The sequence below is a fragment of the Melanerpes formicivorus genome, unplaced genomic scaffold, assembly GCF_026170545.1.
Source record: "Melanerpes formicivorus ecotype bairdi unplaced genomic scaffold, bMelFor1.0.p_v2 SCAF_9, whole genome shotgun sequence".
Classification (NCBI taxonomy): Eukaryota; Metazoa; Chordata; class Aves; order Piciformes; family Picidae; genus Melanerpes; species Melanerpes formicivorus.
Window position 1 is genome coordinate 5,280,536 of NW_027142361.1, and position 16,334 is coordinate 5,296,869.

At 45.9% G+C, this 16,334-nt stretch overlaps 1 protein-coding gene across 1 annotated transcript in view; it reads right to left on the minus strand.

The window, feature by feature from the left end:
* Window positions 1-10,858: 10,858 nt before the first annotated feature.
* The window catches only part of RCAN2 (regulator of calcineurin 2), a 52,954-nt gene continuing 47,478 nt past the window's right edge, over window positions 10,859-16,334 (minus strand). The window contains exon 4 of the mRNA XM_068143274.1: window positions 10,859-11,761. Within this exon, the coding sequence (XP_067999375.1) occupies window positions 11,601-11,761 (161 nt within the window). The 3' untranslated portion in view covers window positions 10,859-11,600. The remainder of the gene's footprint in view (window positions 11,762-16,334) is intronic.

Genomic DNA, 16,334 nt, shown 5'->3' on the forward strand with positions numbered 1-16,334 from the left:
CTGCAAACTATGTGCAATGCACATGTGCGCATGTACCCCATTACTAGGGGTGCCCTGCCTCCCGCCAGGGGGAGGAAAGGGATGACAGAGATAATAGAATCTATTGGGATGTGTACATCCAGTGGCCTGGCACTTCACAATTTCAGAAGTACAGGGCCTTGGTAGACACAGGAGCTCAGTGCACCATAATGCCATCAAATTATCAGGGATCAGAGTCTATAACTATTCTGGGAGTCACTGGTGGATCTCAAGAGATAAGTAAGGTAGAGGTTAATATAAGTCTAACTGGTAAACAATGGAGGAAGCATACAGTTGTGACCGGACGTGACGCACCTTGTATTTTGGGAATTGATTTTCTGAGAGAAGGGCATTTCAAAGACCCTAGTGGTTAAAAATGGGCTTTTGGAGTAGCTTCTGTAGAAATTGATGGACAAAAATGGATGCTGTCTGTTTGACCTGAGCTTTCTGATGAATCTGCAGTTGTGGGACAAAATAAGATACAGGACATTAAATTGCCGGTTGCTTCTCAGACTGTGCATCACAGACAATACAGAACCAACCGTGACTCTTTGTTGCCCATTCAGAATCTGATTTGTCAGTTGGAGAGTCAGAAAGTCGTCAGCAAAACTCATTCACCTTTCAACAGTCCAGTGTGGCCTGTGCGGAAGCAGAATGGAGACTGGCGTCTGACAGTAGACTACCGAGCCCTGAATGAAGTGACGCCACCTATGAGTGCAGCAGTACCAGACATGATGGAACTACAGTATGAGCTGGAATCCAAAGAGGCCAAATGGTATGCTACCATAGACATTGCTAATGCATTTTTCTCTATTCCCACAGCAGAGGAATGCATGCCTCAATTTGCTTTCACCTGGACAGGAATCCAGTACACTTTCAACAGGCTGCCAATGGGCTGGATTCACAGCTCAAGCATCTGTCATGCAGTGATCCACGATGCTCTGGAGAAAGGCGATGCTCCAGAACACATCCAGTTCATCGATGATATCATCATCTAGGGTAAAACTGCTGAGGAAGTCTTTGAGAAAGGTAACAAAATCATTGACATTCTCCTGAATGCAGGTTTTGCCATCAAACGAGACAAGGTGAAGGGACCTACCACAGAGATTCAGTTTCTGGGAGTGCGGTGGCAGGATGGAAGCCGACACATTCCAGTGGATGTGGTAAATAGAGTCTCCACCATGGCAAATCCCACCAACAAGCAAGAGACCCCACTTTTCTTGGGGATAGTGGGATTTTGGAGACTGCACATTCCTGGATACAGTCAGATTGTGAAACCTCTGTATGATGTAACTCGAAAGAGAAACCATTTCCACTGGGGACCTGAACAACAAGCAGCCTTTGACCAGATAAAGCAAGAGGTGATTCAAGCAGTGGGTCTGGGACCTGTCCGAGATGGTCCAGACATTAAGAACATTTTGTACACGGCTGCAAGTGACAATGGTCCAACCTGGTGCTTGTGGCAAAAAGCTCCAGGTGAGATACGTGGACGACCTCTTGGTTTCTGGAGTCGAGGTTACAGAGGTTCAGAGGCTAATTATACTCCAACAGAGAAAGAAATTTTAGCTGCCTATGAAGGAGTAAAGGCATCTTCTGAAGTGATTGGAACTGAATCACAACTTCTCTTAGCTCCCAGATTACCAGTTTTGAATTGGATGTTCAAAGGCAAAGGCTCCACACCACATCATGCCACAGACTCAACATGGTCTAAGTGGATGGCTCTGATAACACAGAGAGCTCGAATGGGAAATCTTGAAAGACCTGGTCTAGTGGAGGTGATCTCAAGTTGGCCTGAAGGCATCAACTGTGCTAAACCTCCAGAGGAGAAAGTAACTCGTGCTGAGGAAGCTCCTCCTTACAATGACCTTTCTGATGATGAAAAGAAATATGCTTTGTTCACAGACGGTTCCTGTCGTCTTGTTGGAAGGAAGCAAAGGTGGAAGTCTGCAGTGTGGAGTCCAACACGCCGAGTTGCAGAGGCAAAAGATGGATAAGGAGAATCCAGTGAGTTCGCAGAGGTAAAAGCTGTCCAGCTAGCTCTCGACGTAGCTGAACGTGAGAGATGGCCAAAGCTTTATCTCTACACCGACTCATGGATGGTAGCCAATGCTCTATGGGGTTTGCTAAAGAACTGGAAGAAGAGTGGTTGGCAGAGAAAAGGAAAACCCATTTGGGCAGCCAACCTGTGGCAGGACATTGCCGATCGAATCGAGAGAATTCCAGTGAAAGTGAGACACATCGATGCTCACATTCCTAAGAGCAAAGCTACTGAGGAACAGCAACACAACCATCAGGCTGGTAAATAGTAGAGGTTCAGTGAACCGAGCTGGACCTGCACATTCAGATTTGCTACGAAAAGTAGAAGGTGACAGAGTTCCTGTTGTTAGAGAAAAGAATCTGTTAGGTAAAACTGTTTGGGTATTTTCACCCGCAGGAGAGGCTAAGCCTGTCCGAGGGGTGGTTTCAGCTGAAGGTCCAGGTCACACTTATTGGGTAATGCAAGAGAATGGTGAAATTCAGTGTATACCACAAAGAAATTTAACTTTAGCTGAAAGAGGTTAATTTCGAACTGCTGTACAGCTACATCGCGTCCAGAGGAAGAATCAACGAGGAATCTACGGTGCACGAACCCTGAGATCCCTGAGAGCCCTGAGTCAACTAAGCGACCCTGAGATTCCCTGTTTCCCTTTTCTTCGCTTTGTCGGCGAAGAAATGAACTGTTTTCCATTTTTCTCATTTTCTGATTTTCTTGGACTTTTGAATTATCTACATCTGAGCATAGCCGGAATGGACTATGAACTTTACTCATGAACTGTAAATATCGTCTTGGATTGGATGGACAGTATGAACGGCCAATGAAATTTTTTAGAAGGGCGGTTGGAACTAGATGATCCTTGTGGTCCCTTCCAACCCTGAATGATACTATGATACTATTTGTTTCCCTTAATTCCTACTGAAACAGAGTTTGGCCTGTGTCCTACATTCAAGCATGTTCAGTTGTATCAGTAAAGAGAGCAGTGGTATGTGCCACATGTGGTGAAGGCACATTATGCCCCGATACTGAATCTTGTCCCAGCATGTGGGCAAGTTCCCCCTCCCTCTAGGAGGGAGACAAAAGCCAAGGCATTAGCCAGGCTTGCATGCACCCAGCGCATGCAGTGCTTGTGCTTACACCAAATATGGGCATAATTCTAGCTTCACGCTTTCTATAGGCTGAAGCCAGTTGCTTATGAGAGTGCCCATTGGTCAAGCCCAGCCTCGAGGAATCTATAAGTATCACCCCAGTTGGTGAACACGTTGCCCCCTCATTTACTTTGTCTCCGTGCTTGCTCGAGAGAGTAACTCTTGAGCTGCAGCCTTTGCCATTGAGCTTATTGTTGTTAGCTTCTGTTATACATGCACGCATACTGGAAGCCTCTGCATCGTTGAAGAAGCCCAGAGGGAGGACCTTCGCTGAGCCTGAGGAGCTCAGCATTGCTACAACCAGTCGTGCCGATCGGAAGAGCCCATCGTGCCACCGGAGGACTGGACCAACCCCCGCGGGTAAGATCTGCCCAGTTGCCGGGGAGAAGGGACTTGATCAATACCGAGTGCTGCTCTGAGCCCTGTGAATTCCAGGGAAAACCAGAGCATTGTTCGTGCTTGTATTGCACCGGACCCGGGACCACTACGAGAGTCCTGTTGCTCCTTTAACCTCGGTAAAGAGAATCCGCCGCCTAACGCAGCCGCATTCTCCCCCTGAGGCTGTTTGCATCAGCCCCGAGAACCGCCGTGGTTGGGCCGACCCCCATAGCTTCGCCTGCTTCCGTCGTTCGAGCCCACCTACCGGCCACCGTCGTCCCGCCCTGCCGTGCGAGCCTACTTTAGAGGGCCGACCCCACGGACCGACCCTGTCCAGGACCGATCCCTGTTGTCTGAAGGGAATTGAATATTGTCCACGTGCTTTCCACCCACTAGCACTCAGTTCAAAGTATCCGCGTCTAGCAGAGTAAGCGCTGACGCATAGAAAGATTATAATATTGCTGTATATAGCCAGAAGCCGCCCGCGTCCCGCCGAGTCTCCATCTAGTGGCCAAACGGCGGAACTGCACCCTTCGTTATATAAATATAGAAAGGGTTTATAGATAGTTCAATTACGTTATAATCATAACACTAAGCCAGTTGTGGAATGTATTTCACGAACGTGCACTGGAACATGTATATAAGTTGGTGATTCATCGGTTATTAATAATTTGATAATTAATAAAAATAATATTTTTCATAATTCATATTTCATACTCATAAATTTAATAACCTCTTCACCACACCACACTAGGCAGTTTGTTAATACAGTTTAGCACTTTAAATGTTGCTTTTCCAAATGCCAGCACAAGCAGAACACAAAAAATAATGTTTGCTGCATTTATTTTTTTAAACTAAGCTCTGAATTGTACATGTGCAAAAGTGATCAATTAGCCAATAGCTTCTTCACACTCCTGTAAAATATGACTAAATAGAGTATTTCAAAAGTATGTACAACAGAATGGAGATGCTAACATAACCTGTCACAGTGCTCAGACATACCATTGTAATCGAGCCTCTTGCTCTCTACAAATAGCAGTCTCTTTCTTTTTGCAGAAAGCTTTTTTAGCTGTTGCCAAACAGGAGAGAAGGGGAGTGGGATACCAAAAAAAACCAACCCACCCCTCCCACCCAATTTAGGATCAAATAAATATTAAACGATTTATCCGTGGAGGCATTTCTAGCATATAAAGCATGTTACAATGGCTCTGTTTGTAGTCATCCTGGTAGAGGAAGGGATGCTCTTGTCATGCTTTCTTGCTTGAGTGTATATGTGCATGTTAGGATGAGGGAAAATTGTACCACCTTGTCTTAATTACAAAAATCAAGGCCACAGAAATTCTTTCATGTTTTGTTCCAAAAGAGCAGATTGCAAAATACCTTTTTTTCTACATGTTGTAAATGTTTTCATGCTTTTATCTAGATTTAGGAAGTCATTAGTTCTTTCTTGGTTTTGTTTTTTAAATTAAAATTTTTGTATCTGAAGAGGTCAGAAAGGACAAGCAGACAACCAAAGCAGCAACTGTACTCCCCTGATTTCCTTCTTTAATTTCCAAGCAGCAGGAGCAATGTCCACCAAGCGGAGGGCCCTAGGTCATTGCCATCAACCACTCCCACAGGTTCCTCCTCAGGAAAGGAGATTATAAGCACATTGTCTACACCACTGTGCATCAGAAGCTGTAATGTAATGCAGAGATTTCATTCTTATTTATAGTGTTATGACATAAGAAAGTCCGCTTTATCACTGTGGAAAGTGCAGTCAGAGGGACTGAGCTCATAGATGCTACACAAAAGAAAATTCCCCCTGAAGTAAGTAGGGGTTTGTCTGTGAGTTCTGGAGTTAAATGGGGCAGTTGCTCTTCCACATAGTCATCACCTTTTGAAGGAAGCCTTTCTTCCATGCCAGCCAAGAAACAGCCTTTAGTAGAATACCAGTTTCTCTTAAGAGTCACAAATGGTTACTTTTATGAGAGGGGCTTTATTTCATAATACCTGAAACATTTTTCTATGATGACCATTATTTAATCATATAAAGGTGATATACAAGCGCTAACCATAGTTACAATGGGCTGCTTTTGAGTTTTCAACTTTGTAGTTGTGTTCCTATTTCTGTGTATTAAACAACTAGCCATGTTCCACGCTCTCCTGGGTAGTGCTATATAGCTTTTATAAAGACCAAGAGCAGTCATTGAATGGGGAAGGCTTTTAAATCTGTCTGAAAGTACACTTTGAGGAAAGAATATTTAAGGTCCAGTTCTTCAATTTGCAGTTTTACATCATTTGAGGCCAAAATCTGTAGCTCAGAACCAAATCTCTCAAAAGTTTGAGCACTTGGATTCAAGAACTACATTTGGCTGCCAACAGTTTTGCATGTAAAAAAATCCAGAGTATCCACTTTGATTGGAAATGATTTCTGGTCGTTTACCTCAGTGGAGGATGTGGCCAGCAATTTCTTCTATACAACATAAATCAGCAAAAAATCTCATGCATTTAAATCTTACTTCCTGTAGACACTGGTCTAAACCCCATGGACCTTGGCATTCTCTGTGTTTTCAAAAAAGACAGTGGTGTTACTCCTGAAATGTTATAGGTGGCCTGTGACAGTGTTTTCAACAGGAACATCAAGTTGTAGTCCTAGGGTAGTGAGTGATGTTTCATTTATTTAAACCAATTCTAAATGCATCATTGAGGAAGTAATTGAAGTGAAACCTCTGAGGAGTTACTTTAAGACAGCTTTACACAGATCTCACTAGGACACTAAAGCCCCATTGTTTGTTCAGACTGCTGTATTTAATGTGCTTCTATTAGTGTAACAGACACACACAATGTTGTCCATAATGCCATAATGAGTATCACATTATAGATATATGCTAAGTAAAGCACTACACCTTGATAGGAATATTAGTAGGGGGTGGTGGTGGTCAGAGAATGAACTGTAATGAGAATGGTAAGTCCTCATTCTCAGAATGCCCTCACCATGCATGTTGAGAATGGCATCTCCTGTCTTCACCAACAAAGCAAAATGCTTTTCTCCTGAAGTACTGCAGAGCCAATATTGCAGCAAAGGAGACTTGACTCTGCTGAAGCTTGTAAGGGTGCTGCTAACTAAGGGTGGAATGGAACCCTCCCTCAGAACCCAGGTCATTAGGTTTTATGACAAAAATCTTGATTACAGATCCTAAGCTGACTTTTAGATCCTAGAATGAGCTTCCAAGATGTATTTACTTATTTTAACTTGTAAAGGATTTTAAACCATTAAATTTGGCTTTGCCATTTCAATCGCTTTGGGAGTACAGCTGCAGCTAATTAGCTTCAAAATCCTGCCCTATCTTACACACACACTCACTTTTCTGCAGTATTAATATCAGTGGAACTACTCATGTGCATAAAATAAGTGCATGCTTAAATATATGCAAAATCTGAGCTCCAAAGTCTAGAAAAGATGTTCTCAAAATGACAAGTATGCCTTAAAAAAATCATCATGGAAGGTCTGCCAGAGACAGACTCCTCTATCTGTATGCTGTCAGCCATGATCAGAGCACAGAACAATTTTTGTAACCCAGTACACATTGCAAGTGAAAGAAACATGCAGGGCAGAGTGAAAAAAGGGGATTCAGTTGCATGTAGTCTAATTTCAAGTGTGTAATTATGGTCCTGTTTTCTTTGGCCTAAAAAACAAGAGAGAAAACAAACAAACAAACCAACCAACAACAAAAACCCACCAACTATCCAACTCCTCACCTCTCCTCACCTCCACAAACCCAAACTGCATACAGCTCAAAAAGGGCTTTAAAGTATGGGAAGTAGGTAAGGAAAAGGTCTGAATATTAGAGATGTATGTTTAATTGCTAACAGTTTCAGGGCTATACAACACACCACTATCAAAGCATTCAACCTGCATCATTGTTAGAGCTATGACAGCAATAAATCCCATCTAAAATGAGCAGTCAGTTAGCTTCTCTTTTTTACTCAAACTCAGAGAGAAGTACCACTCATACCTTTATGGAAGACAGAATGATAATCCCTATTGATATTCTACCTCCCTCCTCTTCAGAGAGAAGTGAAACACACAAGACTCTCCAGCAAGCTGCTGCCTCTCCTCCTCAGCCCAGAGAGCTTGGTCTCACATTCCTGCCACCATTAAGGATGAGGGTACTCTACAGCTGTTGGTGGAAGAGGGCATTTTTCTGCTGTTTCTAAAAACGTTGCAAATATAGTATTCCTTACAGAAAATTCCAGGGGGATGAAAAGGCCACCAAGCTACTAGGAGATTATAAATGACACAGATACCCTCCTTAAAAACAGCAGAGACAGGCAAGGAAGAAGGGTGTGGAGCGGTGGCCCTGTACATCAGGGAGGCACTAGATGCCATTGAGACGGAGATTAGGGACGATCGGATTGAATGCTTGTGGGTAAGAATTAGAGGGAAGACCGGCAGGGCAGACACCCTGGTTGGAGTCTGTTATAGACAACCCAACCAGGAGGAAGATGTTGATGAAGCATTCTATAGGCAGCATAAGGCTGTCGCAAGATCTCCGGACCTTGTTCTCATGGGTGACTTCAACCTGCCTGACATCTGCTGGGATCTCAACACAGCAGAGAGGAGACAGTCTAGGAGGTTCTTAGAATGTATGGAGGACAGTTTCTTATCCCAGGTGCTGCGAGAGCCTACCAGGGGCAAGGCTATGCTTGACCTCCTCTTCACCAACAGGGAAGGGCTGGTGGGTGATGTGGTGGTCGGAGGGTGTTTGGGGTCCAGTGACCACGAGATAATTGAATTTTCAGTTTTTGGTCAAGCTAAGAGGGGTAGCAAGAAGACCTCCACTCTGGACTTCCGGAGGGCGGACTTCGGGTTACTCAAGGAACTAATTCAGAGGGTTCCTTGGGATAAAGCCCTTAATAATAAAGGGTTCCAGGAGAGTTAGACCTACTTCAAGGAAGAATTGTTGAAGGCTCAGGGACAGGCTGTGCCAATGTGCCGGAAGACGAGCCGCCGGGGCAGACGGCCAGCCTGGATGGTTAATGAACTTGTAATGGAACTAAGGGAAAAAAAGAGGGTGTATCACCTTTGGAAGAGAGGGGAGGCAACCCACGGAATTTTTAAGAATGTTGCCAAATCATGTAGGAAGAAAATTAGGGAGGCAAAAGCATATTTGGAGCTTAAACTGGCCTCTACTGTGAAGGACAAGAAAAAGTCCTTCTATAAATATATTAATAGCAAGAGGAAGGGAAAGGACAACCTCCACTCCTTGGTTGACATGGAGGGAAATGTTGTATCAAGGGATGAGGAAAAGGCAGAGATACTTAACACCTTCTTTGCCTCAATTTTTACTAGCAGGACAGAATGTCTTCCTGACAGCTGGCCTGCAGAGCTGGCAGAAGGAGCCAGGGAGCTGCACAGTTTCCCTATGTTCCATGAGGAGGTGGTTGGAACTCTCCTCAGCAGCTTGTATCCCCACAAGTCCATGGGACCAGATGGGATTCATCCTAGGGTGCTGAGAGAGCTGGCAGATGAGCTGGCCAAGCCACTATCCATCATTTTCCAGCAGTCCTGGCTCACTGGAGAGGTCCCAGAGGACTGGAAGCTGGCCAATGTTGTGCCCATCCACAAGAAGGGCCGGTTGGATGAGCCAGGGAATTATAGGCCTGTCAGCCTGACCTCAGTGCCAGGAAAGATAATGGAATAGGTCATCCTGAGTGCAATCACACAGCACTTAGAGGATGGCCAAGGGATCAGGCCTAGCCAGCATGGATTTAGGAAGGGCAGGTCCTGCCTGACCAACCAGATCTCCCTCTATGATCAGGTGACCCGCCTGGTGGATGTGGGGAGGCCTGTGGATGTAGCCTATCTGGACCTCAGCAAGGCCTTTGACACCGTCCCCCATAGCAAACTGCTGGCCAAGCTGTCAGCCCATGGCTTGGACGGGAGCACACTGTGATGGGTTAGGAACTGGCTGGAGGGCCGAGCCCAGAGAGTGGTGGTGAATGGTGCCACATCCAGCTGGCGGCCAGTCACTAGTGGTGTGCCCCAGGGATCAGTGCTGGGCCCCATGATCTTTAACATCTTTATTGATGATCTGGATGAGGGCATTGAGTCCATCATCAGTAAATTTGCTGACGACACCAAGCTGGGGGCAGGAGTTCATCTGCTGGAGGGTAGAGAGGCTCTGCGGAGGGACCCTGACAGGCTGGACAGATGGGCAGAATCCAACGGCATGAGATTTAACACATCCAAATGCCGGGTTCTGCACATTGGCCACAACAACCCCATGCAGAGCTACAGGCTGGGGTCAGAGTGGCTGGAGAGCAGCCAGGCAGAGAGGGACCTGGGGGTACTGGTTGATGGTAGGCTGAACATGAGCCTGCAGTGTGCCCAGGCAGCCAAGAGGGCCAATGGCATCCTGGCCTGCATCAGGAACAGTGTGGCCAGCAGGAGCAGGGAGGTCATTCTGCCCCTGTACACTGCACTGGCTAGGCCACACCTCGAGTACTGTGTCCAGTTCTGGGCCCCTCAGTTTAGGAAGGATGTTGACTTGCTGGAACGAGTCCAGAGAAGGGCAACGAAGTTGGTGAGGGGTTTGGAACACAAGCCCTATGAGGAAAGACTGAGGGAGCTGGGGTTGCTCAGCCTGGAGAAGAGGAGACTCAGGGGTGACCTTATCACTCTCTACAACTACCTGAAGGGAGGTTATAAACAGGCGGATGATGGTCTCTTCTCCCAGGTAGCCAGTACCAGAACAAGAGGACACAGTCTCAGGCTGCGCCAGGGGAGGTTCAGGTTGGATGTTAGGAAGAAGTTCTATACAGAAAGAGTGATTGCCCATTGGAATGGGCTGCCCAAGGAGGTGGTGGAGTCGCCGTCATTGGAGGTGTTCAGGAGGAGACTTGATGGGGTGCTTGGTGCCATGGGTTAGCTGTTTGGGTGGGTTGGATTGGTTGATGGGTTGGACACAATGATCTTGAAGGTCTCTTCCAACCTGGTTTGGTTTATTCTAAATAAAATTTATTCTAAATAAACAAAACAGCCCTGGTGAGACCCCACCTGGAGTACTGTGTCCAGTTCTGGAGCCCCTATTACAAGAGGGATGTGGAGGTGCTGGAACGTGTCCAGAGAAGGGCCACAAGGATGATCAGAGGGCTGGAGCACCTCTCCTATGAGGACAGACTGAAGGAGTTGGGGCTGTTCAGTCTGCAGAAGAGAAGGCTCCGAGGTGACCTAATTGTGGGCTTCCAGTATCTGAAGGGGGCCTACAGGAAGGCTGGGGAAGGACTTCTCAGGATATCAGGTAGTGCTAGGACTAGGGGGAATGGAATGAAGCTGGAGGTGGGGAGATTCAGGCTAGATGTGAGGAGGAGGTTCTTCACCATGAGAGTGGTGAAACCCTGGAATGTGTTGTCCAGGGAGGTGGTCGAGGCCCCGTCCCTGGGGGTGTTTAAGAGCAGGCTGGATGAGGCTCTGTCCAGCCTGATCTAGTGTGGGGTGTCCCTGCCCATGGCAGGGGGGTTGGAACTAGATGATCCTTGTGGTCCCTTCCAACCCTGAATGAATGAAACTATGAAAAACAGAAAAAAAGGAAAAAGACAAAGGTCTCCTGTGGAACTGAGGAGGTCAGAGGAGCAGGCTGCTTTATGAAGGGCGCTAGCAAGTACTCTGGGAGTTTGAATATCAAACCTGTTATCAGACTAATTGCCTGCCCTGAACGATCTCTCTGGTAGTGGTGTTTCAGCATGCAACGTACAGCCATGAAAAAATCCTCAGACTGAATCCTCTACCCCCTTGGTTTTTTTCAGCCTTGATTTGTCCTTTCCAGGAAAATCTATTAGTTGGTGTGTGATATGGTTACATATACAAAGATCTTTTTCCTAGCCCTTTAATTACATAGGCTTGATTACTGTGAAGGGATTTCAACGAGTTTAATGTCCTTGTACTCAAAAGGCAATGGATGCCTTTCAACAAAACAAAGCAAACAAAAACCAAGAGCTGTGCTGGAGGAGAGAAGTGCTGCTTCTGCCAAAGATGCTCAGTTAGATACAGGAGGTGGCAGACCAGGGCGTCGAGTTTGAATGATTTTTGGCTTTGGTGAATTCTTTGGGTCCTCATCATCTTCCATGTCAGTGTCACAGACATGCACTACCACACTGGGAGTGGATTCTGTTCCTGCATGCAGCTCATATTTCTCTCCTGTAAGCAGAGAAAAGCAGTTAGATCAAGAGATGACAGTCTGAGTAGCAGTGCATGGCACTTTTGGACTGCAGAATTCTCCTGTGCTTGGGTAGGGCAGCTGAGTGTGTGCTGCTCCTAAACACATGTGAGGGCAAGCACAGCTCAACTGTAGTGGCTGTCACAACAGATTCTGGGGATCCTGTCCCCAGGGGGCAGTGACCATTGGTCTGTAAGTCATGGTAGAATACACTGGCATCTATAATGGTGTTTTGTACCAATATAAGTGGCCAATAACACTGGGGAAAAACAAGTGCAAAGAGGAGAGAGAGAACACCTAAGTACATGGTTAAGAAGAGGGACTAGAACGCAAACTATCAAATGTTTGGTCTGAAATCACATCACACCTCTTGGGTTGGGACTATTCTTTTTTCTTACTGTTTTCTTTCTAGCATGGATCCCGTGCCAATTAAAGTTCACTAGATTCTGCAACTTGTCACCTCCAGACAGACCTCAACACTTGATCCAATTGCTTCAGAAATAAATGTATATATATATATATATGCTCCAGAAAGAGTTAAAGATTCAGACCTCTTTAGCTTTTCTGTCTCTACAGATGAGATTCCAGAGTACAGTCTATAAATGCTCATTAGCAAGATAAACACTGAAAGAGTACACACACACAATTCTCTAACTGTACATTCCTTAGTTAAGTCTCTCCCCAGTAAGATGGAAGATGAATATGGCTTAGGCCATACCTGCAAAAGCCTACTAGCAAACAAAGGAAAATCAGGATCAGACATTGGATTTTCAGTCCTGTGCTCAATCTGTTGGCACAAGGTGTATTTTGGACTGCATACAAGATGTCAGTATGTTATCCCAAAACGGGTCATTTACCTGGTGTGCAACAGTCAATATACAGATTGTGCAATATGCAGATTTGCATAAAGCCAGGAGCTGGGTGGTAGTTCCAAAAAGCTAGCATGCTGCTAGCTCAAACAACAGCAGTTTCTATACAGTACAAACAACAAAGACATTATGTATGGCTGGTTATATAATTTTATATCACATCAGTCTTTGTAGGCATGCTACATCAATTACCTAAGTTATTATACTAAGGTAGCCCTACATTTACACATAAATTCTCCTCCTAGAGGGGTGGGTTTCAGTATTAAAATCACCAGAGGTTATGTAGAGGACATCTCAGTGGTTTTATCTCTATCTAAATCTGTCTCTGGTTTCTGTCAAGAAGCCATAATAAGGCATTATCTACAAAAGTTGACAGAATCATACTGCTCTTAATTACTGTGTCACATTTCTGGTTACTTTAATCTTCAAGGTCACCCAGGCCTTTAGTCTTAAGGCCTCTCATTTTTGTTATCCCGGTTTCAGACCAGTTCATAATAAGCTTATTCAGCCTAAAAGTTTTTAACTTTTAACTCTATTCTTCCACTATCAAGTAGATATTGATTATTAAATTGCAAGGAATTAATTTAAGACTGTAAGTTCCCAGCCATGACATTTCTGGCAGGATGACTTGGTCTTTCAGAAGTGACAAACACTCATTCACAGCACTAAAAACTAGAAACCATTCCAGATAATACACTGTTCTCCTTTGGAGGACTTGCCATTGCTCTCACCTCTAAAACCCACAAGACACAGTTAAATTAAGATAGACCTACAGTAACCACACCCACACCTGATAGCTCAGGTTAAATTTTTTGAGTGCTTCAGAACCACTGCATACTGCCTGCAAAATCTTTTGGGATAAGGAAGGTGAGGTCCCACTAGACCTATCTGACCTGTACTTTACGGTGCAGCAGCTCCTAAGTGCTTGCATCACAGGCAGAACCTAGCAGTGCTAAGTCATGTATGATGGAAGTATGATAGTAATCGCTTCCTTGAAGCATTTGTAGCTTGCTTATGTTACTAATTTGGACTTATATTTATTAGCATCTTTGTAAGATGCTCATGAGAGAAAGGGTTGCAGGTATGGCCCTGCATTAAGCATGGGCGGTTCTGAGACTGTGCTCACATGCTATTTGTGCTGAAAAATTCTTGCTCTAAATAAGACTGGGTGGCTTGTGACTAGAGGACATGCTGCAATTTTGCCTAAAAAAGAGGAGGCAACAAGTGAATAATAGCTGTAAGTCTGGCATCTTGCTGGGAGAAGTATTTTACTGCTGCGATACCATTAATGTTGACATTTAACTGCTCTATTTTTGGCAACCTTTCCTGTGAATCCAAATTGACCAAACCTTACAGGTCTTGCTGATAGGCTAAAGTATAAAAAGAGAAATAGCTTGGTTGTGCTGCATTGAGAAATTATATGGTTGCTCTTTGCCTATTTCCCCTGCGGGCTTCAGCTAATTTCTCAGATATGGGCTGACGTCAATGCTGCCAACCAGCACTGAAGGCTACATTGGTCACTGTCAGCTACAAGCAGCTCTGCAGTGTTGTGCACACACAACAGCAAGCCCTTTCCTTGCACACCAGCACCGTGAAGTAAATCAGATTCGCTGCCCTCTTAAAAGGTAGTAATCCCAGTTCAAATGCCCCATACTTATACTGCTCGAATGCTTCCCAGAAGGACCCTCTCTGCTGAAAAAGAAGAGTGGAAATAAGTATAGATGCAAGGAAAAAATATTCAGACGCCTCTGGTACAAATAGCTGCAGCAGCAATTAATGTCACTTTACAAATCAGAATGTGATGCACTTATAAATCAGGTTTTTAAGGCACAGAGGTATTTCTGAGAATAAATGAGCTGCAGACTCAGTTCTGTACTTGTGATTATTCATGCCTGCAGAACTGTGGTTCAAACTGCAGGAAACCTGTTTATAGTATCATAGTATCATAGTATCATTCAGGGTTGGAAGGGACCACAAGGATCATCTAGTTCCAACCCCCCTGCCATGGGCAGGGACACCCCACACTAGATCAGGCTGGACAGAGCCTCATCCAGCCTGGTCTTTAACACCTCCAGGGACAGGGCCTCGACCACCTCCCTGGACAACACATTCCAGGGTTTCACCACTCTCATGGTGAAGAACCTCCTCCTCACATCTAGCCTGAATCTCCCCACCTCCAGCTTCATTCCATTCCCCCTAGACCTATCACTGCCTGAGATCCTGAGAAGTCCCTCCCCAGCCTTCCTGTAGGCCCCCTTCAGATACTGGAAGGCCACAATTAGGTCACCTCGGAGCCTTCTCTTCTGCAGACTGAACAGCCCCAACTCCTTCAGTCTGTCCTCATAGGAGAGGTGCTCCAGCCCTCTGATCATCCTTGTGGCCCTTCTCTGGACATGTTCCAGCACCTCCACATCCCTCTTGTAATAGGGGCTCCAGAACTGGACACAGTACTCCAGGTGGGGTCTCACCAGAGCTGACTAGAGGGGGAGGATCACCTCCCTCGACCTGCTGGCCACACTTCTCCTGATGCAGCCCAGGATCTGATTGGCTTTGCGGGCTGCAAGTGCACACTGAGAGCTCATGTTGAGCTTTTTGTCCACCAGCACCCCCAAGTCTCTCTCCTCAGGGCTGCTTTCCAGCCAGTCACTGCCCAGCCTGTATTTGTGCCTGGGATTGCCTCGACCCAGATGCAGAACCCTGCACTTGCTCTTATTGAACTTCATGAGGTTGGCTTGTGCCCACCTCTCCAGCCTGTCAAGGTCCCTCTGGATGGCCTCCCTTCCCTCCAGCGTGTCTGCTGCGCCACACAGCTTGGTGTCATCAGCAAACTTGCTGAGGGTGCACTCAATGCCACTGTCCATGTCACCCACAAAGATGTTGAATAAGACAGGTCCCAGGACTGATCCCTGAGGGACTCCGCTTGTCACTGGCCTCCACTGGGACATGGAGCCATTGACAGCCACTCTTTGGGTGCGGCCATCAAGCCAGTTCCTTATCCATCTAGTGGTCCACCCATAAAACCCATGTGTCACCAGTTTGGAGACCAGGATGTGGTGTGAGACAGTGTCGAAGGCTTTGCTCAGGTCCAGGTAAACGACATCAGTTGCTCGCCCCTCATCTATTAATTTTGTCACCTGCTCATAGAAGGCTACCAGGTTGGTCAGGCAGGATTTGCCCTTGGCAAAGCCATGCTGACTGTTCCCAATCACCTCTTCACTATTCTTCTGAGCCAGTAGTGCCTCCAGGAGGATCTGCTCCATGATCTTTCCGGGCACAGAGGTGAGACTGACTGGCCTGTAGTTCCCTGGTTCCTCCTTCTTACCCTTTTTGAAAATGGGGGTAATGTTTCCCCTTTTCCAGTCTGTGGGGACTTCCCCAGACTGCCATGACTTTTGAAATATAATAGAGAGGGGTTTAGCAACCTCATCTGCCAGTTCTCTCAGTACCCGTGGGTGTATCCCGTCGGGTCCCATGGACTTGAACACTTTCAGGTTCTTCAGGTGATCACAAACCTGATCTTCACTTACAATGGGCAGTTCTTCCTCCCCGTCACTGGCATTGTCTTCCATAACATCAGGAGTGTGGCTAGAGGCCCGTGCAGTGAAGACTGAGGTAAAGAAGTTAAGTACTTCAGCCTTTTCCTCATCACTTGTGACCATTTCACCATTTTCCTTTCTGAGGGGGC